This window comes from Mus caroli, chromosome 2 (genome assembly GCF_900094665.2).
Source record: "Mus caroli chromosome 2, CAROLI_EIJ_v1.1, whole genome shotgun sequence".
NCBI classification, from domain to species: Eukaryota; Metazoa; Chordata; class Mammalia; order Rodentia; family Muridae; genus Mus; species Mus caroli.
Window position 1 is genome coordinate 148,649,616 of NC_034571.1, and position 22,675 is coordinate 148,672,290.

At 51.1% G+C, this 22,675-nt stretch overlaps 1 protein-coding gene across 5 annotated transcripts in view; it reads left to right on the forward strand.

Moving 5' to 3' along the window:
* Window positions 1–22,675, forward strand: part of Dlgap4 (DLG associated protein 4) — a 150,238-nt gene that overhangs the window by 91,184 nt on the left and 36,379 nt on the right. For 3 of the 5 annotated variants that reach the window (XM_029472925.1, XM_021181740.2, XM_029472923.1), the window contains 3 exons: window positions 4–118; window positions 1,179–1,229; window positions 4,465–4,705. In XM_029472925.1, the coding sequence (XP_029328785.1) occupies window positions 4–118; window positions 1,179–1,229; window positions 4,465–4,705 (407 nt within the window). The other 2 variants (XM_021181715.1, XM_021181705.2) reach the window with 2 other exon arrangements.

Sequence of the window (22,675 nt, forward strand, 5' to 3'; positions counted from 1 at the left end):
CAGGAGTTTGGACCGCTTGGATTCAGTGGACATGCTACTGCCTTCCAAGTGCCCCAGCTGGGAAGACGACTACAACCCCATCAGTGACAGCCTCAACGACTCCAGCTGTATCAGCCAGGTGAGGGTGACTGGGGGAGCAGGGGGATCGGTGCGGTGCATCACTGTCTGTCCAGAGCTCTGTTCAGCTGCTGCCTCCACGTCTCAGATGTTCCCTCAGAGAGGCGTTGCCTGATCACCCTGCATACAGCAGTCCCTGATGCTGCTCCCAGGCCCCAGTTAACCTACCACTACCTGGTCCCTGGAATCAGATTAGTTCACTGATGCCTATGCCATTCTTCCTCCTGAGGCCAGGGTTTCCCTACACACTCGTGCTCCCTGTAGGTTCATCATCTAGGCAGGCAGAGGCTCATTAGGTGTTTTCTCAGTAGACATGTCACCAGCTCTCTCCTGTCTTACTGTGTCTGTCCCCTCCAGTCAGTCAGTCAGTCAGTGTCTCTGTCTCTCTCTCTTTCTCCCTCCCCCCCCCTCCCTCCCGCTCCCTCTCTTCCCCCCCCTGTCTGTCTCTCTCTCTCTCCCACCCTCCCTTCTTCCCTCGCTCCCTCTCTGCCTTTTTCTCCCCTTGTTCACTACATTTTCCATAGGTCTTCTGTGTGTCTCCATCTCCATAGCTCTGTCCTTCACATACTCTATCTCCATCCCTGCCTGCCCCAGGTACCCAGAATATCTTTGCCCTTATACAGAAAGGCATTTGGAGTCTGCCATGTTGGGGGTCCCCCCACAGACTTCATCCACTGTTCCTTTTCCAGCCCAAGTTCCTGTCTAATCCAGGGTTCCTTTCCCCAAAATTTTACCCCTAAAAGATTGACTGTCTCAAGCTGCCATAGGTGACCCTAAAGTTACATACTGTCCAGGAAAAGGTGGTCCTGGGTACCATCTCTGACCTGTGTTTCTGACTGGGCTGCCAGCCCAAGAGAAAAGCAGTAGGCAAAGCACCCGTGTGTCAGGAAGGGTGCAGAGGACATGTCCTCAATAATGCCAGCCCCGGAAGGAGCTTCCGTCCCTGAGGAAGCCAGGCAAAACTTCTTCAAAATAGAATCCATCTAGGGTAGGGAAGCATCCTGAGTAGCCTGGACTAGGCCTGGCCCTCCTGTAAACTGCACCCTCTCTTTCTCCTACAGGTTTTTGGACAGGCTTCCCTGATCCCCCAGTTGTTTGGCCATGATCAACAGGTCAGTATGTTTGCCAGTCTTGATCCCCCAAACCAGAGTACAGGGCTGGGTCCTAAGCCTTCAGAGGAGGGGTCCAGGTGCTCAGTCTGGGTTCAGTCCAAGCAGAGCTGTGTTAGCCAGCAGCCCACCTCACCCACCCCCGTGAGGATGGAGGTGAGGTCACATCATCATGTCCTGACCTGAGCTATCACTTCACTGTGTCTTACTTTGTTCTTACAACTGGAAAAGCACAGTGAGGTTCTGTGGATGGACCAGAAGTCGCTGCAGGGCAGTGGAGGAGAACCATAAGGTCTCCTGCCTCCCCGAGTCAGGCCAGGGGAACTGGTTGGTCTGTCGCACCCAAGCTGGTTTGCAGTGAGAATGGTGATGTACTGTCTCCCTGAGGAACCACCCACCCATCCTCTGCCTCTCTCTCCCTGTGTGAGACCAGGAAGACTTCTGTTTAGACAGGTTAGAGGCTTAGAGACATTCTCTAACAGGTTCAGGTCCCTGGGTTTTCCTCTTTCCAGAGTCCCAGTGACCCTTTAAGGATGTGGGGTGTTGGCATGAATATGGAAGCTTTTAACTTTATAAAAGTTGGTAGTGTGATGCCAGTGTGGCTGTGGCTGTCTCTGTGTCTGTCTGAATTATACTTCCTCTGGACACCCGTGCCTGGAGTGGGCCTTCACCTCTCAGCTCCAAGGCCAGAAAGGGGGCAGGAAATATGCAGTTGACCCAATTTAAACTTACCCCCCCCCCGTCTCAGTTAGGGTTTTACTGCTGTGAACAGTCACCATGACCAAGGCAACTCATACAGACAACATTTAATTGAGGCTGGCTTACAGATTCAGAGGTTCTGTCCATCATCCAGGCAGGATCATGGCAGCATCCAGGCAGGCATGGTGCAGGAGGAGCTGAGAGTTCTACATCTTCATCTGAAGGCTGCAAGGAGAAGACTGGCTCCCACATGATTAGGAGGAGGGTCTTAAAGCCCATGCCCACAGTGACACACTTCCTCCCACAAGACTACCCCTCCAAATAGTGCCACGCCCTGGACCAAGCATATTCAAACCATCACATCCCCTGTCTAGCTTAGGAATGAATGAGACTCAGACCATGGTTAGTTTCTTTGGCTTCGACAGTTACTGGGGGGTTACAATACGCAGCAACAGACCAAACCCCAACAGAAATGTACTCAGAACCCAGCCTTTCATCTTGGTCAGGGGTGGGCATGTCTCCCAAGGCACAGATCACAGGGTGGCAAAGCTACTGCTGGCTCTCTCCTAATTCCCACCATGGTATTGCTGTGCCCCTCCCCAGGTTACAGAACAGTGTATTTACCCTGTAAGGAGGGCCCTGTAGGCCAGGCAGATCTCCATCCTGTGGCTCCCTCCCATGGGTGTATGGAAACCTACTGACATTGACACGCACAGAAGCACCTGCACATAGGAAGCCCTCAGGGAGACGCACAAGGACTAACTGACATCTCCTGTCAGTTTGGGAGGTGTCTGCACAAACATTTATAAACACTTGTTCATTCCACACAGCTTCCTGCATTATCAGATGTGTGTGACCAGTGAGTCTTTCCTGGACTCTGTTGTGACCAGGTGATGAGTTCACTTGTGTGATCTTGGTTTTGTTTTGAGACAGGGTCTCATATCCCAGGCTGGCCTTAACCTTCCTATGCAGCCTTAAGATCCTGATCCCCCTGCCTCTACATCCCAAGCTCCGAGATGGGCAACTATACCCAGCCCTCATTTAGTTTTGATGGCACTTTGAAATTAATACAGTTATCAGTCCCATTTTATAGATGGAAAACTGAGGCACAGAGTAGATGATTTGCCCACATTCATATTGTAAGGGAGACAATGGGCCCACAGTTGAGACCTGGGCGGTCTGCTTCAGAGCTCTGTTCCTATGGTGCGGACCCAAAGCAAGACCTTGTTGCCCTGGGCAGTCACAGAGGCTCAAAAATACCTTAGTTTTCAGCTTTAAAAGGTAACATGACGCTTTCATGTCCTCTGTAGATGTATTTTGGGTATGCTATGTGGCCTGATTTTTATCTTAACAGATTGTCCAGTGGAACTTCCTGCAGTGATAGCTAATGGTCTACAATCCATGTCTGCCCATGTGGCTTTTGACCCAGTGAAATATGACTAGTATGTCTACCAAACTTTATTCAATTCTAATTGATTTAAACCTAAATGTCATGGTCACGTGTGTCTCATAGCTACCATGGCAGCACAGGCTCAAACCTTTCCAAACACCTTCTCAACTGTGTGAGAAACCATCTAGGCATTTGGCCTAAAGGATACACCCAGGCTGTTCCATCTAATGCAGACAAGGAAAGGCATATTTATGCCAGCCCAGGGCTGTCGAGGCCATGCTGCCGGGTTAGAGCCGACCCAGATCCATCGTCATTCCACAGGACCTTCAGTCTGCTGTGCCACTCCCTCTAGCTCAGCGCCCCCCATCCCCCAGGCTTCTACCTAGTGGCCAGCTGACCCTTTGGCTTCTGCTGCATGGTCCCTAGCTGCCAACGAGGCCTGAAATGGCAATCAGTAAGACCTACCAGAATCTTCAGGGTGTATGTGTGGTGAGGCTGCTCTGTGTCACACCTCTGGCTTCCTCTGCCTCCTCTCCAGACCTCACTATTCCCATACCACAGCGTCCACTGGGTCACTATTCCCATACCACAGCATCCACTGGGTCACTATTCCCATACCACAGCGTCCACTGGGTCACTATTCCCATACCACAGCGTCCACTGGGTCACTATTCCTTACGTATTTGGGGTGTTGGTTCTGATCCTTCCTCACTGGGTTCCCTTGTCAACTATCTTCCTCCTACTATCCCTCGAGGGTTTGTTTTGTTTTTGTCTTGGCTTATAAAACTTATTAAATGGTAAATATCCATCACACCTAATAAACCCTCCTCCTGTCACCCAGCAAGGCAGGCATTACCAATGGGTCAGCTTGTTTCCTGCTGAATTCAGTAGATTAGTACAGACAACAGGGTTTAATATTGTTTAAATGTCCTGTCATATTCCAGCATTTTTCTCATTGTAGATGGAACCGTAGGCCCACGGAGGTGAGAGGGCTTTTTAATCCTTAAGAGCCCATTTGTACCCTGAGTGAGGTGAGAGGAGGAGAGATAGGCTAAAGGGCCAGCCAAGAAAAGCCTCTAGCCCTGCAGCTGAGTTAGACCAGCAAAGACTGGCAAAGTCGGCCTCTGATGCCCGCCTCTGTCTGGACAGGTCCGGGAGGCGGATCTGAGCGACCAGTACGAGGCAGCCTGCGAGTCGGCCTGCAGTGAGGCCGAGTCTACAGCCGCAGAGGCACTCGACTTGCCGCTGCCCAGCTATTTCCGCTCACGCAGCCACAGCTACCTGCGAGCCATCCAGGCGGGCTGCTCGCAGGAGGAGGACAGTGTCTCCCTGCAGTCCCTCTCCCCACCGCCCAGCACTGGCAGCCTCAGCAACAGTCGCACGCTTCCAAGTGAGTACTACATGCAGGAGGTTGGGTTCTGTTCCATTCGTACTGTCCATGAGGGGAACACGGGTGGGCAGCCTAGAGAGATGAACCCGTAGGTCACCACAGACTAACAGCTAAAAGTGGTGAGGCTAAACAGCTAGCAGAACCAGAATGTCCAGTGGGCAGCGATGGAGAGGGTGGGAGCCCAGAGATCCCTAGCTGCTTCCTGCTTAGAGCAGCCTCCTGCTGATAGGCGGGGCTTACTAACCCACTTGGGGTTAGCAGTGTAGACAAACCTATAGGGAAGGCAGGAACCTTCAGGGAAGGCAAAAATAGTGTAACGAGGGGTTAAACCTGCTCCCAGCTTTCCTGATGGGGTGAGTTTGTTTCTCATGTTCACTCAGGGGTGGCCTTCGTGTCCTCACATTGTTCTGAATTCTCTAAAGTTGACCCCTGTGTGAGCAGAGGAAGGAGCCATACTGTGTGCACAAGCCAGGCAAAACCAGAAAGTCAGACCTGGGGCCACAGTACAAGAGTGGGCTGGTTGAGAGTGCACTGGGCCTGCTCTTCCATCTTTTATAGAGTCCTGGGGTTGCTGGACTATGCAGGAAACTTACCTGTAACATTCTCACCAGGTACAGACCCTAAGTAAACACCATCTGCTAGGGCGCGACAGGTACTACTGTTATGGCTGCTTCATAGCCTCTACCCTGATCCTCCATGCCAGTCAAGGGCAACAGGGTTGGGCTATGTAAGAAGATATGGCTGCTGGTATTAGATGTCACTAAGTGAACCTGAGTCCCACAGATGTTGTACATAGGCGACCAACATTGATTAAATGAACTGGTCCCTTAGGGAACAGAGCGGAAATGGCGGTCCCACTTATCTATCCATACCCTCTGCAGACTTCCTATCCCACCCCTAGTGGGGATCCCAGGGCAGACCCCTAAACTCTGGCCCCTTTCATACCTGAAGGAATAGCCTCGCTTTTAGATGTTAGGAGTCCAGTCTAGTCTAACCTTAGACTAGTCTGCTGCAATCTCATACTGCTGCACTGGGAGCCTGTGTGGCTGGAAAACCCTGGTGAGGAGCTAGGTGTCCTGGTTGGTTTTTCTCTGGGTCTTGTTCATGGTTGTTTCTGGTTCTACTGGTCTTGGGACACTGAACAACTGAAGCCACAGTCTGGTTCCTTACCCTGTCGGGAAGGGGCCTCCTGGTACCTGTTGTCCTAGTGTGAGCAGTGAGCGGTGGTCCTCGCTCAGCCTTTTTGCTGGGTAGCATGCGCAGCCCCACCCCTACCTTGGGAGCCTTTTTTTTTAAACCTTTTTTTTTTTAAAGATTTTATTTATTTATTATATGTAAGTACACTGTAGCTGTCTTCAGACACTCCAGAAGAGGATGCCAGATCTCGTTGCGGATGGTTGTGAGCCACCATGTGGTTGCTGGGATTTGAACTCTGGACCTTCGGAAGAGCAGTCGGGTGCTCTTACCCACTGAGCCATCTCACCAGCCCTTGTGAGCCTTTTTAACCTGATTGTAAAGCAACACAGTTGTCTCTTGGAGGCTGTTCTGCTTGGCTAGTGCCTTCCTTCTAGGCCTGTGGTCATGTAGGCTAAGCAGCTACTCTATTTAGAAGTCTCCAGGCTGGGGTGGAGACTACCATTTGGTGGCTTCCAAATCCAGAGCTCTGTCACACCAATGGGAGTCTCGGGTAACAATCACCCTCTCCATATTCTCCCGCCCCTGAGAAGGTCTCTTTTGGATGGCAGGGGGTGGGGGTTGTTTTTTGAGACAGGGTTTCTCTATGTAGTCTTGGCTGTCCTGGAACTTGCTCTGTAGACCAGGCTGGCATCAAACTTGAGATTTGTCTGCCTATGCCTCCCCTGTGCTATTGAGATGGGCTTAGAAGGCCACGTGACATCCACAGAAATTCCCTGCAAATAAACCCTTGACTTCTCCAACCCCATTACTCATGAGTGCACAGACCCACAGCTGCTCATCTCAGAACCCAGGACCAGGTGGCCCGTCTGTGCCGTAGCTCTTGCTTCAATAACACTGCACCGCAAACCTAGCACAGCAGTGGACATCCCCAAGTTTGTCAGCCTCATGCTTCTCCTGGGACCAGAGGTCCTCCGGAGAGAAATAGTCTAACCAGGATAAGTTTCCCCTCATGAGGATGGCAGAAGGCAAGAGATTGAGCCTAACTAACAGGACAAGCACAGTCATGGCCCCACATAAGCAAATGTCCCACTGGGGAAGGCAAGTCGGATGACTGAGCTTGCAGCCAAGGGCTCTCCCGCTCTTGCAGAGGAGACTGTATCCCTGTGGCACAAGGCATGTACACAGAGGGCTGGAGATCGGTGGTAATCATTCAGCCTGCTGCATCCCACACATGTATTCATGCCTCGCTCACAGAGAACGCTAAGCTACCCAAGATCCCCCTAAGCGGCTGTGAGATAGGAGACAAGTCCTCGAGATTTCCTGAGAAATGAACCTCGGACCTTGCCTGCTTCCTTCCTAGGAACGCTAGATTCATCTCCTTTAGCAGAAGCTGACTGACCTAGCTCAAACACGTTTTATTTCATTTATCCAATTTAATTTCATGTAGTTCTTTGTGCCAAGGTCACATGCACAGTCACTTTGAGTCCCACCCCCTTTACTTCACTGTTCCTATACTGGGCATGCTGGGCTGCTGCGGGAGCACACCATTGAGCTTTCCAACTGCTCCTTGGACCACCTTAGACGTTTTTGTTTATGTGTATGCGTGTGTACCTGCTTTTCTGTATATGCACTACCCACATGCAGGTGACCACAGTGGTCAGAAGAGTGTGGCAGACCCCCTAGAACTGGACTTACAGGCAGTTGTGGCCAAACCCTACCCTCTGCAAGAATAGCAAATGCTTTTGTTTTTCTTTTTTCTTTCTTCTTTCCTTTCTTCCTTTAAAAAAAGATATAAATCTCTTATTTTATGTATAAGAGTACATCGTAGCTGTCTTCAGACACCAGAAGAGAGTATCAGATCCCACTTTGGATGGTTGTGAGCCACCATGTGGGTGCTGGGAATTCAACTCAAGACCTCTGGAAGAGCAGTCAGAGCTCTTAACCACCGAGCCATCTCTCCACCCACCCCCTCTTCCTTCCTTCCTTCCTTCTGTCCACCGTCCGTCCGTCCGTCCATCCAATAGGATCTCCCTATGTAGCCCTGGCTAGCCTGCGACTCTATGCAGAGCAGGTTGACCTTAAACTCACAGAGATCAGCCTGCTTCTACCTCCCAAGTGCTGAGATTAAAGGCCTAAGCCCCAGTCTGTGTGGTATTTAACAGGCAACGACTTCGTTTTGATCTTTATCTTAGGCTATATCTTCATTTGAAAATGATCTACTGGCTCGAGACTAAAGCTGACAGATTTATTTTCCAACTCAGCCATTTCTGGGCCCTTCCTATTTCCCCTGAGTGTCCCTGACAGGTTGGCTATTTCTCTTGCATTTTCTCTTTAAGCTCTTATCCAAAGGAGCCAGGCCTTGCCCAAGTCTATCTGCACACAGGAAGTCACTCTAGGTGGATTTCCCTGGGAGTCCTGACCCACGCAGAATCCAGGCTCCTTTTCCTCCTCTAAGAGTTTGCTCACCCTTTCTCTCACTGCTTGGTCCTGGGGCCAACGTGATATCTCGTGGTCGTTATGCAGTCACACTCTACACTGTGTACCATCTCAGTGGGGGACAACAGCAAACACTTAGGTATGAGCTTGCCGATCAGCCGCCTTTGCCCAATGTGCCCTATACCCTGGGCCCAAAGGCTGTTCAGGAGCCAGTGTCCCAGCCAGGCCATGTTTTCCCCATGGAGGTGGCAGAAGGATGGGAGGACAACCTCATTTTGTCTCAAGTCTCTTGGTTTCCCATATGCAAAAATAACAAACAAAACAAAAATAATAATAACATTTGATAAAGCAAGTCACTAGTCCAAAGCTGATGCTACAGAGATTTAGTGAGACATAGCAAGGGGCATGAATACAAAGAACTGAGAGCTGAGGTCACTGATTCGATCTTAACCTCAGTATCTATCGACTGATCATCTACCTATAATCTATTTCTGCCTCAATTTGCATTACATACCTCTCTTTATATGTATGTGCATGTGTGTGTTTATGAACATGCAAACACTGGCCCGTGCATGGAAGTTGCTCCCACTTTTTTTCCTTTCCCAGAGTGTACTACTGTGTAGCCTTAGCTCGCCTGGAACTCACAGAGCTCTGCCTACCTCTGCCTCTCGGGTGCTGAGCCATCTCTCCAGCCCTTCCGTCCACCTTCATGTGGGTTCCAGGGATCCAACTCAGGCCACTAGACTTGCATGGCAAGCTCTTTTATGTGACGAGCCCATACCAGCCCCTTCATTTTTAAAGAAAGAAATTCCCACTTTGCTTCAGTAAAGTAATAATTTAGGCAATTACAGAACACACACACGCACGCACACACACACACTGCGCATTCTGGATGAACCAGCATTTGCTACTAAATGTAAGGATATAGGGCTTCAGGGAAACTGTTTGGGGGCTTTTGCACAAGCAAATACAGTCAGGGACGTATTGAGCAACAGCATCTCATACCTGCCTAGTCGCTCGTGCACAGTCAGACGGAAAGACCTGTATATAGTGTGAAAACGGCTTTGGAAGGATGGCTCCGCTGGTTTAGTATCATGAGGTTGAGGGGGAGGGGTCCAGGTGTGCTAATTAATACACCTTCTTGGTGTTCTATTGCTGTGAAGAGACACCATGACTAACTCGACTCTATTTGATGGGGGTGGAGGGTGAGACAGGGTTTCTTTGTGTAGTCCTGGTTGTCCTGAAACTAGCTCTATAAACCATCTTGGCCTCAAACTCAGAGGCCCACCTGCCTTTGCCTCTCGAGTACTAGGAATAAAGGCGTGCAGCACTGCCCCCACCTGGCTCAAGGTGACTCTTATAAAGGAAAGCATGGAACTGGAGGCTGGCTTAGTTTCAGAGGCTTAGTTCAAGATCATCATGGTGGGGAGCATGGCAGCAGGCAGGTAGGCATGGTGTGGCAGAAGTAGCTGAGAGTTTTACATCTTGATCCTAAGGAAGTGGGCAGAGGTGTGGGGGGGGGGGGAGTGAGAGGAGAGACAGAGACAAAGACAGACAGAGATAGACATAGAGATAGAGACAGGGAGACAGACACTGGGTCTGGCATGCACTTTTGAAACCTCAAAGTCCACCCCAGTGACACACTTCCTCCTTATGAAGGCCACACCTCCTAATCCTTCTCTAAAGTCCAGTAGCCAGGGACTAAATATACAAGCCTCCGGGGACCGTCCTCATTTAAACCATCACAGGCTGTAATCCTATCTCTGAGAGGGCAAAAACAGTGGATCCATAACCAGTCGGCCACCCTAGCCAAATTGGTGAGTTTCTCAAAAATAAGGTACAGACCGAAAATGATACCCAACTTAGACACACCCATCCACATGTGTATGTGCACACACTGGTAAGTGTGTCACACTCACAAAGATGTGAAGACAGATGTACACTGATACTCTCCTATACACATGTGCATACCTAACTCAACACACCCCTGAACACCAAGTACATGCCTGTGTGTCTCCATCAAAGCTCACACCCAGACACCTGAGAAGAAAGCATGCCTTAGAAACAGCACAGGTTCCCCACAGTGACCCCACATATCTGCTCCTCTCAGGCTCAGCAGGCATACTCACCTGCCACCTAGGAAAGCCGGAGCCACCAGATCGCCAGGCTTCCGGCCAGAGCTGCAGCTGGTCCATGTAGTACTTTTGTGCTGAGTTAAGAAAAGGACACTGCCCCTTATGACACTCTGCCACCATCTGCTGAAAAGTCACCAGGATACAGTTTCTATTAGAATAAGGTCCTTTGCTTTCTATCTGCCGGGGAGTGGGGTGGGGGAAGTCATAGCAATTATATAATTTCATCATGTCTATATTGTGAATAGCACTCCACATACGGGTGCATCCTTAATCTGTGTAAAACTTGTACAACATGGAAGTTCCATACATGGAAGTTCTGCTTATAATCACCCACCTCTACGCAGACACACACCAGCACAGCCAGTCTCCCTACTCAGAGTTGCAGAGAGGCATGGAGCTCTTTGTTTCTCCAAGGAGCGCGTGTGCTCACAGACCAGATGCAGGCAGGTGTGAAGATGGGGGTGCAGGGGAGCTCCTGAGGCAGTGGGCTCCTAGCAGAACCAACTGCTCTCACATGGCGGGGGCGGGGCACGTAGCTGCCCACCCACTACTCGCAGCTTCCCAGCTCCGTTGTGAGCACTGCCTTCCTCCCTCCTCCTTTCTGACCCAGTTTCCACATTCCAGAAATAGCTCTGGCAGGTGACTGGCAGGCGGGTCAGCGGTGGCTCAGCTGCCACTTGTACATATCCCTCCCCAGCCAGAGGACACCTGGGAGGGGGCACACGAGGGCCAGGATATGACCCTTTGGTCTGCCTCTCATCCTGCCTCTCCTTTCTTTTATGCTCCTGAGAGGAAGCAAAAACAGTGACAAGGCTCCCTGCCATCTCTTCCCTCAGCTCCCCCACTCCAATCGTCGCCTTCTGTTTCTCCCTCAGCCCTCTGTCTCTTTTCCTTTCCCCAGTTTTGGGCTTTCCCCTCCTCCCTTCTATGTCTCTCCCACTCCCTCTGAATCACATCACACAGATTCAGAAGCTGAGATATCACACAGGGACCTCAGCAAGTGGCGTGGGGGTGGTGGAAACTACTGTGTGGCACCCTGATCCTACCAATTACATTCTCTATATCTTCAATTGTGAATATGGTCACACAAGAGCTTGTGTGTGTGCGTGCACGCGCACACACACACACACACACACACACAGATACATACACTTAGAGTCATTCTCCACCCATATTGGAAGCTCCAGGCTGAGTTGGACAAGTTCCAGTCCAGAAAACATTCCAGCTCCTGCTCAGAGGCCCAGGGTACTTTCTTCAGTGCTGCTGTGTCACTGAAGAGGTACGTGTCCCTCCCTGGGCCTCATATTGGTTATCTAGACCTTGGTTGTGACCAATGGTCTTTATCTGTGACCATCCAAGTCACAGGCTGCTTTCCCCTTCTTTTTGTCCTTTTTCTCATCCCTTAGAACTCATCTGGTTTCTTTCATTCCTTTCCCTGCACCTGCAGGCACACACACAGGAAAGGAGGCTGACAAAATCCCTTGGTCTGGTCTCCCAAGCCTAGTCCACCCTAATCTCTGGTTAGCACACTGCAGATTCCTGTCAGCTCAGCCCATCCAATCCCCAGAGTGTCGGGGCAAAACATCCTGTAATTTGAGTGTCATTTCTGATCCCTGAAGTTAAGGTTTGAGATTTAGTCTGAGTTAAGTAGATTAAGTGTACCACCACCAATTAGTGATGTCTGCTATGGCCAGAGTTACACATACCTGTCATTCCTGACTTAACCCAGTTACATACATATATACACACACACACATACACACACACACAATCACAGCAGGGGGTGGGATGGTTCACAAAGCCACTGCGGCCTAGAGGAAGTGTCACAGTCAAGGTTACTCAGAAAACAGGTCAAGGAGATGTTTCTCAGAGCCTTGGGTTCTTCATTGTCCTGTGGGGTTAGGAAGGAAGCCACACAAGGACTTGACAAAGAACAAGAGAATCATCTGGCAGTGGGAACAAGATGATTAGAGGCTGTCATACTGGTCAGGCAGGGGACACTGGTCCTCTCCGGGCCATAGGGTCAGAGGGAATAGGATTCAGGAGGCCTTTCCTGGATGACTGTCAGCATTTCCTACTGCTGAAACAGGCACCTCTCCTCAGAGCACTGGGCAGAAGGCAGGCTTCCTCCTTACATTCGACCATGTCCCTGTCCCAGATTGTCTTAGTGAGGGTTTCTGTTGCTGTGATGACAACACCATGACCAAAAAGCAAGTGTGGGAGGAAAGGGTTTATTTGACTTACACTTCCAGATCGCAGTCCATCATTGGAGGAAATCAGGACAGGAACTCAAGTAGGGCTGGAACCCGGAGGCAGGAGCTAGTGCAGAGGCCATGGACCTTGCTGCTTACTGGCTGGCTTTCCCTGGTTTGCTCAGCCTTTGTTATAGAACCCAGGACCACCGTGAGCTGGGCCCTCCCTGACTGATCACTAATTGGGGAAATGCCTTATAGCTGGATCTCATGGAGGCATTTCCTCACCTGAGGCTCCTTCCTCTCTGATGACTCTAGCTTGTGTCAAGTTGACACGCAAAAGCAGAAATGCACAGCTTTTCACTGTTCAAATTTTCTTTTTTTTTTTTCTTTTTGGTTTTTCGAGACAGGGTTTCTCTGTATAGTCCTGGCTGTCCTGGCACTCACTCTGTAGACCAGGCTGACCTCGAACTCAGAAATCCGCCTACCTCTGCCTTCCAAGTGCTGGAGTTAAAGGCGTGCACCACCACGCCCGGCTTCAGGTTTTCAAGGGATCTACCAAAATGGTGACCCAAACGGGAAGCCAGCTGCCAGTCTATCTGGAAAGGACCCTTTACCCTCTTCTAGAAGCCCAGGCTCATGCAGGAGGGTCTGAGGCCTGTGTGCCAATGTTACACCTCAGGCCTGGGTCAGCCAACTGCTCCTCTATGCTAGCCTGACTTGGGCAAGGACTCAGTCACAAAATGGTCCCCATATACACCTTTCAGGACCCGAGGTGGGGGGGGGGGAGCTTGGAGGGGTGTGACCAACAGAGAAGGGTGCTGACATTCCTCTAGGACCAAGGTCTCAGACTTGGTGAAGTCCAAATTGAAGCTGCCAGTGAGTTCTTCTGTTCAAGAGAGTGAACTGGATCAAAGGGTCAAAGACTTGCTGGTGAAAATTCTGTTTCTGCCTAGTTTCTCTCCAGGGGATACTCAGCACTGGGGAATCCCAAAGAGAAAGGGGGACTTGCCCAAGGTTATACAAGAAGTGTTACTGAATCGAAAGGACACAGCAACACAAGGATGACTTGAGGTGTCATAGCCCATCAAGAATTTACTTTGTCTTTTCACCTAAAGCAAATGAAACTGAATAGCATTGTGTAGTCAACTCCTGCTTTTAGAGTGCTTAGCACAGTGCTGGCATCAAGTAAGTTTGTTGCTTTTGCCATTATTGTGTCTTAATGCAAAAGGTAGACTGGAAACAGTGTTACCTTCTTCATTCCCCACAGCCCTCCGTCAGATCCCAGTACAGAAAGCAGGCAGCCAGCCGGCTTGCCAGGCAGCAAAGATCTGTGCTTGGCAGAACCTTCTGTAAATGGACTGTCAGCCTGTGGGCGGGGAGGGGGCTCACTCGGTTGTCACAGTTTACAGAGGCATAGAAAGGTTGGGCATCTAACCTAAGGTCACACAAGTGGGATACTGAACCCGTCCTTAGGACCCTTGGGAGCACAGCAAGGGATGGGGCAAAGAGGCAACTAGAAACTGCGCGGCTGAGTAGCTAGGACCCGCGTGCTGGACAGAAAGCCCACGGTGGGCTCTCTCCTCAGCCTCAGTTTCCCTACCTACAGCGAGGCGTCGCCACCAGGGTGAGCCCGCAGGGACGGACGGCCACTCCAACTCCCGTACAGACCACGCATTGCGTTCCAGCTGGAACCGGTTTGGCGGGGCGGTTCGAGAGGGCGGAGCCCCTCACTCGGGCATGCGCGAGTCGGCGCGGGCGCGCACTCCCTTTCAAGACCGGCCGGCCAGGGCGTGGGCCGCGCGGTACGCGTGCGCGCTTGCGCTGTGTCCCGCTTGCGCGCGCCCCCTGGCGGCCCCGGAATCCCGGGCGACACGCGCGCGCGGCTGACGCGAGGGGCGGGGCCGGCGCGGGGCTTTAACCCGGAGGCCCCGCCTCTCGGGCGTACAAAACCGGAGCCTCGGGCCGGGCCGCGTGAGGGAGGAGGGTGAGTGCCCGCCGCTGGCCGCAGCTGCCGCCAGTCCATCCGTCACTCCGTCCGTCTGTCCGACCCACGTCGTCGTCGCCGCCGCCTCCTCAGCCCGGACGCCCGGGGCCCGCCCAGCGCCACCCGGAGCAGCCGCGGCCCCGCGAGGAGACGGGCGCCGCCTCCGCCCGGCCCTGCCCTGCCCCGTCTTCCCGTCTGTCCGTCCGTCCGTCCGCCCGCTCGCCCGCGCTTCCGTCCTTCTGTCGGGCCACTGGCCCTCGGGCCCGTGTCCCCGCTGAGCCCGCTTTGTCTCTCCCTAGCTCGCTGTCTCTTTGTCTCTGCTCTCGCGCTCTCGGCCCCTCCCTCGCTCCAGGATCTCGGGTCCCCTCTCCCAGCGCTCCTCTCCTCTCTTACAGCCACGGGTTCTGGCACCCCCATTCTTCGGGACTCCCTAGATCTTTTGGGGCCTCTCCTTCAGAACACACTCCACACCCCCAGGCCTCTCCTGAGCTTACCACACATCCTGAGGGTCCTTCTTGATCCATGTGCCCCTGATTCCTGGGGGTTACCTCCACCTAGTCCGCATTTCCCCGAGGGTTTCCCACTTCTCCGGGGCCTCCCATAGCTACCAGAACCTTTTACATCCCTTAGTGGTCTCCTTGAACCCCCAGTGTCTCCCCAGCTCCCTAACTTCAGAACCTCTGCCTTTTCTGGATTTGTCCGCTGTCGCTGTCACTGTCTCTCCTTGTTCTCCGAGCGTCCCACTTCTCTGGACCCGGTCCCCCCCGCCTTGCTCTCCCTGCTTTTTTCACGCGTCTGTGTCGGTGGTCTCATTGCTGTCTCTGACGCCTGCCTTTGAGCCTTCTCTGCCCGGGGCTCTTGCTCCTTTGCTTCTCTGCCCGATCCCCTGTCGCCCCTTCTCTCTGCTCCTTGTCACTCCCTCTCCCTTTTCTGTCTCTGCCGGGTCTCTGGGTCTCTGACCCCCATTCGGCCCTCATGGCTTTGTGTCTGGAGCTCTTGAAGCAATGTGAGTGGTGGGGTGTCCGGGTCGGGCCGGGCGGAGTCATCCCGCAGGCTGGCCGCGGCAGAGGCTCCATGGGGTTGGCGCTGGGGCAGGGGCTGGCGCTGGGGTAATGAGGCTGTGGGGCCTCTGGACCAGGGGAACAAGGATGGTGGGGCCAGGCTGTCTGGCGAGGGGGTTGGGGGTGGAAGGGCCTCCTGCCCTGAGGCTTCTGCTTGAGTTGCTTGAGTGTGTGGAGTGCGCCCTGGGCTGGTTATCCCTGCTGGTTTGGCCCTGCATGGCCTGGCACTTTGTGATCGCTTGTGGGCAGGCCTGGGCTATTTTGGAGCCGACAGCAGGATGTGATATCACTTGGGCGTTTATTTAGACCCAGCTGGGGGTGGGGGCTGCGTTCTTGCCAACTTGAGTAATGAAATTTTGCAGGGGGGTGTGGCTTCTTAGACAGCTGGGCTATATGGTTGTGGTCAGAACTTTTCAAGCTACCCTGAGTGGGCAGGTGAACAGAGGTCTGTAAAACTTGGTCTTACTGAGACCAGGATGAATTGGAGAGGAATCGCCCATACAATGATACCCTTTGATTATTGTATCTGGCTGTCTTAGACTCTGAAATCTTGATTAGACCAGCTCTAAAAAGTTTGACTTTGCGTGTGACCCTTGCGCTTAAGTCTCAGGTGTTCCATCTGTAAAAGGGATGGTGAATGGGGGAAGTGGTACCAAAGGATGTCATGAAGATCAAGTGAGGCATATGCTTTGTAAACTGTCAACCTGCCTTTTGAGAGTCCCAGAGAGAAAGAGCTTCCCTGAGAGGGTACAGAGCAGGCAGAGAGGTGGACTAGGCCCAGGACTCAATCACTCCCATCTGGTTAAGAAGTGTGCCCACCTTTCCAGAATCCCCAGTGCCATCTTGCTTCTCCTCGGTGTGTGAAAATAAGTTGGTATGCCCAGAATGGTGCTTGTGCTGGGGAACGTTTGAATTTTCTGTGTGCCATTTATTATTTAAGGTTGGACCCTGCTAGTGGCGCCTGAAAACAAAGTCAGCCAGCATGTGGTGAGCCACAGCTGCTTTTCTCTGCGTGGTCCTAGTTGAAAGGTTCTGCTGAGAGCTGGGGTCTGCTATCAAGCGCTCTGGGATGTTCTAGAACTTTGGAACAAGGAGTGAGACTAGATATCATAGTCCCTGCATCTTACAGTTAAGGTGAAAGTCAAGAAGAGTCAGGAGGGGGCTGGAGAGATGGCTCAGCGGTTAAGAACACTGACTGTTCTTCTGAAGGTCCTGAGTTCAAATCCCAGAAACTACATGGTGGCTCACAACCATCCATAATGAGATCTGACGCCCTCTTCTGGTGTCTGAAGACAGCTACAGTGTACTTAGATTTAATAATGAATAAATCTTTAGGCCAAAGTGAGTGGGACCGACCAGAGTGGGCAACCTTTGTTCCCAGCAACCACATTAAGGCTCACAACTATCAGTACAGCTACAGTGTACTCATATACATAAAATAAATAAAGCTTTTTTTTTTAATAAAAGAAAAAAAAAAGAAGAGCCAGGAGGATCCATGGATGCTTGTACTCCTGGGTCCTGTCTCATGGCCATGTCTTAAGTCACTGCCTTGCTGGTATTACCTGCCCCTGGTGTGTAAAATCAGTCTGTGTGTGTGCCTTGTGATAGGCACAATCCATGGAGACTGCATTCAGAAGGTAAAAGGGCTTGATACCTGGCCCAGAAGTGGAGGAGTCAGGACTCTAGTCCCCATATCTCAGGCAGTGACTGTCCCTTTAGTGTCAGCTTCCTAACTTAAATTGGAATAAAAAGTCTAAAGTCTTATCCTAGGACTGATTTAAAAAAAAAAAAAAGTCTTTTTATTTTTTAAGTTGCAAGGCAAAATGCCAAGGTTTTGTCCCCAGTTCTGATGCTAAACTGCCATGTGACTTCAGACAGCTGGTCTCCTGGTGGAGCTCTGCTTTTCCTTCTGAAGAATGGGGGTGTTGGATATATCTATGTCATGGGTCTTTGTAGCTGACATTTGAGATTCTCGGGCCACCTGTGCATTCCTGTGCCCTACCATTTAAAAGTATGCTTGATCAGAGTAAGGAGCGGTAATGTGCTGAGTGCTGTCAGCTGTATACTTAGGACAGCTGGGGGCTTTTATGGGAGAGGGCCTGTGTGGGCTGGGAAGGCTTCCAGGAAGAGACAGTATTTGAGCTGAGTCAGCATACCAGACATGATCAGGCTTGTATACAGGTGCAGAATATTGTGGGTTTTAAAGCTATTCATACTTGGTTCTGATCAGTCTTGTCATTCAGTGCCTGTGCTTTCCTCATCTGGACTCTGAAAAAATCATTTATACCATAGGATTGTGGAGACAAATAAGATTATGCATATATAAATAAAAACCTGTACACAGTAGACCCTTAATAAATGTGAGCTTTTCCCTCCTCATAATATCTGGTCAGATTTTTCTTTGTGGGAACAAGACAGCGCCAGCCTCTTCCCTCACCTTGTGGTTGGGGTTCAGGTAATGGGATGTAGGAATGTACCTCAAACTGTATGTAAGCAGTAGTCATAGAAGTGGTATCTCCAGGGCCTGTGAGGCATCAAGTAATTCACCCTCATTTTCCTGACTGTTGCACCTCACAACAGTCAGAAGCCATTGAGGTTCTCCCTATTTCAGTTAACTGTAAGATGTAGGGGGCCCGTAGGGGGCCCATAGAGGGACATGGACCTACTCTGGGTCTGGCAGCATGACAGTGTCTGGGCATCCTCAGGTCTCTGCTTCTTTTGCCCACAGTATTACTTCAAAGGTTGCTGCTTCTGCCTGGTAGCCTGTCACTCAGTGCCTGTTCTGGCACCTGTTCTGGTTGGGTTTGTTTGACATTTCCCCAGCCTCTGAGCTCATCTCACATTTAAAGGCTTGAGGTGGGGCGGGAACTTGAGTCATCACCTTCCCTGGCTTTTCATCCAGAGTAGCAACCAGACACTCCCTGAGGGCCACTGCCTGATGGAGATGCCACATGCCCAAATGTTTTCCTCCCAGAAGCTCCGGTGGACTTGGGAAACTATCTCCTGGCTCTTGGCAGAAGGTTGCAGTGGTGTCTCTGAATCGTCACTCCCCAGAGCTCCACACCGAGCCAATACATGTGTCTTGCTGTTCCCTCTGTGGTACAAACCGCTACGCCCTGAGTTTTCTACACTGGCAAATGCCACTGGCCATGAAGTGCTGGCCCCATCTGTAAGCTCAGCTCTAGGTTCATAAACTTGCCTAAAATGTGACTAGCTGGTCACTTCACCTTCTGTGCTTCCTCATATTGATTCTTCATATTTACAGATTTCAGTTTCCTGAGCTCAGTCCCCAAAGATCCTCTTTTGTCAGGTCTGGGGCAGGAGTGAGTCCTGTCAAGGAGTCTGAAGCTGAGAGCCTGTTGGCAGCACTCTGAAAAAAGCCCACACTTAGTGATAGACTACTTATTCCTGTTGTCTGATCCTGGACCGTTTTCTGTGCTTTGGTTTTCTTCCTGCCAGAGTAGGATGGAAATGCCTGCCTACGTTGGGTGCTCCCTTGAGAAGTGATATACTACTGTCAGCCTTGTTTTGGGCAAGCCTGGTTATTTGTAGCAGCATGTCACCTTTCCCAGCTGAGCCCTCCTTAGCAGCAGGCACTATCAGAGCAGGCCAGGCTAGGTTAACGGCTGTGGGGTGGAACACCTGAACAACAGTGGGCTCCAGTCAGCAGCAACTTGATGAGAGGTGTGCAGTGTGAAGGCCAGTCAGGTTCCCATTGCTGTCCCCAGGTCTCCCAGTCCTGGCTGTGGCTGTCTCCCCTCACTCAACCTGGGCCAGAATTCACTGCTTTCCTCCCCATCCATCTCTGGAAGCCAAGGCTGCTTTAAAGGCGATAAAGCTGAATCCAGAGCTGTTTGTTGTAACTTAGTAAAGAAGCAAGCTTGGGGAGTAAGAAAGACTAGGATCCCAGAACAAGGCTGACAGAGCCATGGCTTAATGTCCCCAGACCTCTTTCACCCCTTCGATGGCTGGTCTCGTTTGAAGATGAGCAAAGTGCTCCCAAGTGGTTTGACTGGGATGAGCTGGGAGCTGACTTGGGTGTTGGGAAACCCTTCCTTTCCAGGGGCCTGCCCTCTCAGCCTGGGCTGGCTCCCTTAGAGTGAAAGGGGAAGAACAGACAGACAAGTCCTCTGCTCCTGGGAACTTGGGTTCTGAGGAGAGACAAGGCCTACAATTATGAGCGACTGTGTGACAGTCTGTAATTAAGTGCCTGCTGAGGAGAGGCATTGTCTGAGGAGGAAGAAGTGAGTGCAAGCCAGAGCAATGAGAGCCCTTTGAGGGGGCAGAGGGTGGGGCTGGCATTCTAGAGAATGACTTGCTCAAGGCAGAGGGGTGGGGTTGGAAGTTAAGTGTGAGTTTGGAAAGCTGAGTGTGCTTGCTGGATCTGCTGAAGCCTCAGGGCTCTGACTGGAAAGTCTGAGAGGGACCAGGCAGTTTTAGGTAGCATTGAACATCAGTGAGTACAGCTGCCTTGAGGAGTCTTGGGTGGTACAGAGCCAGGAGACTGGGATAACACAACTGGGGGACCCTTTCAAGATGTTGATTCGGGCTAGGAATCAACTAGGAATGGGTAAAAATGAAGGCAGGGAGGAGGCTCTGCCGTACCCAGGAAGAGGCCCGAGGGAGAGGTTAGGTCGGGCCCATGGATAGTATAACCGAGGCTGTGCTCCCGAGGAGAGCTGAGCAGAGACTCCAGTTCCTCTGCTTGGGATTTGGAGAAGGAAGTGCGGCTCTGAGCATGCTCGTTGTGCACCTGCTTCGGGCAGGCTCTGAGCCAGCGCCTCCATAGACAACCTCGTGAAATCTGTGCAGCAAGCCAGAGGCAGGTGGACTTATCAAACCCTGTCCTACAGATAAGGGAAGTGTGGCTCCAACTCAAGCTTGGCAGACTTCAAGCCTTGGCTCTTCCCACAGTTCAGCCCTGCTGCTTAGAAAGGAAATCTGTGCCTTAAGGGGCCAAAGGATCTGAGCTTCTTGCCCCTTAAACAAGGGGCACAGTAGTCACAGAGCTCAGTTTTGTGAAAAACCAGCTTGCTTTGTAGAGTAACTTCCAGGTCAGCCAGCGTGAAACCCTTTAACAAAAGAAAAGAATTGCCACATAACTGCTTTCTGGCATTCCTTAATGTCAGGGTTGGGTACTGGCTTAGAATCTCCATAAAGTCGGAGTTTCCTTACACCGTTTAGAAGCCTCCAGAGCTCTGCTACATGTGTGTTCCATGTCTGAGCCCCTTGGAAATCCTAGCCAGAGGAGTCAGCCACTCAGAAGCTAGGAAGAGACTAGTCATAAGGTACTCACACAGAACTGCCAGATGCTAGAGCCCAGGTCCAAATTCCTAGGCTTCAAGTAGGAGAGAGATTGGTACTTATCAAATGGCCACTGTAGTAAACATCTGGCATGTAGTCAGAAGGTTGATGACCAGGCCAGAGGTCCTCACTTGTCGTTGTCACCTTGGTGTCAGCATCCCCCACCCCACCTACCTCCCTACATTGAACTTGCTCATGAGGCCAAACAACCTCCATGCAACCCCATCCCTGTAATCCTTCCTTTGTCACCAGTAAACACTTAGTTAACATCCTTGTGCCAACTGCGTGCTGGGTATGACCGGCAGCCATGCTTTTCACACCTTTTTTGTTTTTTTTTTTTTTCAAAATGGTTTCTTTTTGCATAGCCTTGGCTGTCTAGGAATTCACTCTGTAGACCAGGCTGGCTTCGAATTCACAGTGATCCACCTGCCTCTGCCTCCCAAGTATTGGGATTAAAGGCCTGCTCCACCACCTCTTGGCTTCTTCCCAGAATCTTTTTCTTTCTTTCTTTTTTTTTTTTTTTTAATTTTTTTTTTCTCCCAGAATCTTAACAGAGGTTGTTTAAAGAGGTTTTTCACAGTTCTCTGGGACAGAGACAGCCTGAGAAACATCACTTAGATTGTGCTGTCCCTTTGAGGTGTCATAGTTTACTAGATTGCCATTTGTCAGGTGCTGTCACAGAAACTTTGAGAGCTCATGTGTACTCATTCCACTTTCTGTGATGTGTGATGCACGTTACTTCTGGATCTTTAACATTTGTCTAGCCTGTTCTGCTTTGCAAAACTCTTATCCACTGTTACCCCATTAGACCCTTACATGACCCTATGTTACCCCAGTAGACCCTTATGTGACCCTATGGAGCCTCCAGAGGAGGACACTGAGGCTCAGTCATAGAAAGTGACTTGACCAAGGTGACTCTGTGAGCTGCTCATTTATTTATTCAGCAAGTTTCTATCGAGTGTTCCTGTGTGTGGCAGTGAGCCAGCCCCAGGGATCCACTGGCAGGCAGAGCTTCCTCAGAGACTTAAATTCTGGAGTATGGCAGCATCAGAATACAGCAGGACCCACCTTGGAACTGCTGCCCTAGGCTCTGTCACTGAAGACCCCTCTGACTTGAACCGAGGGATCCAGAGTTGCAGCCTGTGAACCCTGAGCCTGCAACATTAAAGTAAGGCCAGGCAAGGGGCGAGTTTCTGCAAACTAATCTTCAAAAAAGAAAATATAAGATAAAAGGTTTTCTAAATTATTAATGGGACAGTGAGGAAGGGTGTCTCCCAGAAGGCCATCTGCTAGTGCTCATTAGAGGGAAGTCACCCAAAGACCGAGTGCTCTCCCATAAGTTCTTGATCTGACTTTTCTTTAACCTCCAAATATTTGATTACAGTCTGCACAGGTGTGGAGCCCTGTGGCCATGTGCGGAGCTGGGGACCCTTCCTGCCTCCTTTAATATTAAATGAGATGAGATAAAGGCTGGTCCTAGGGTACCAAGTCCAGGAGGCACTATAGCCCACCCCCTCAATTCCCATGTGTAGAGACCAACCCTGGGGAGAGAGGAACACATGGTGAGTGAAACAGCCCTGCTGTCTCTAGCAGGCCAGACTTCATTTCCCCAACCCCTCCTGGGTGGAGCCCTCTTCTAGCTCCACAAGTTCAGCATTCAGAGCCCTCTCCAGAGCCTTCCTGTGCCTCCAGGCCAAATTTGTTCTTTTTTTTTTTTT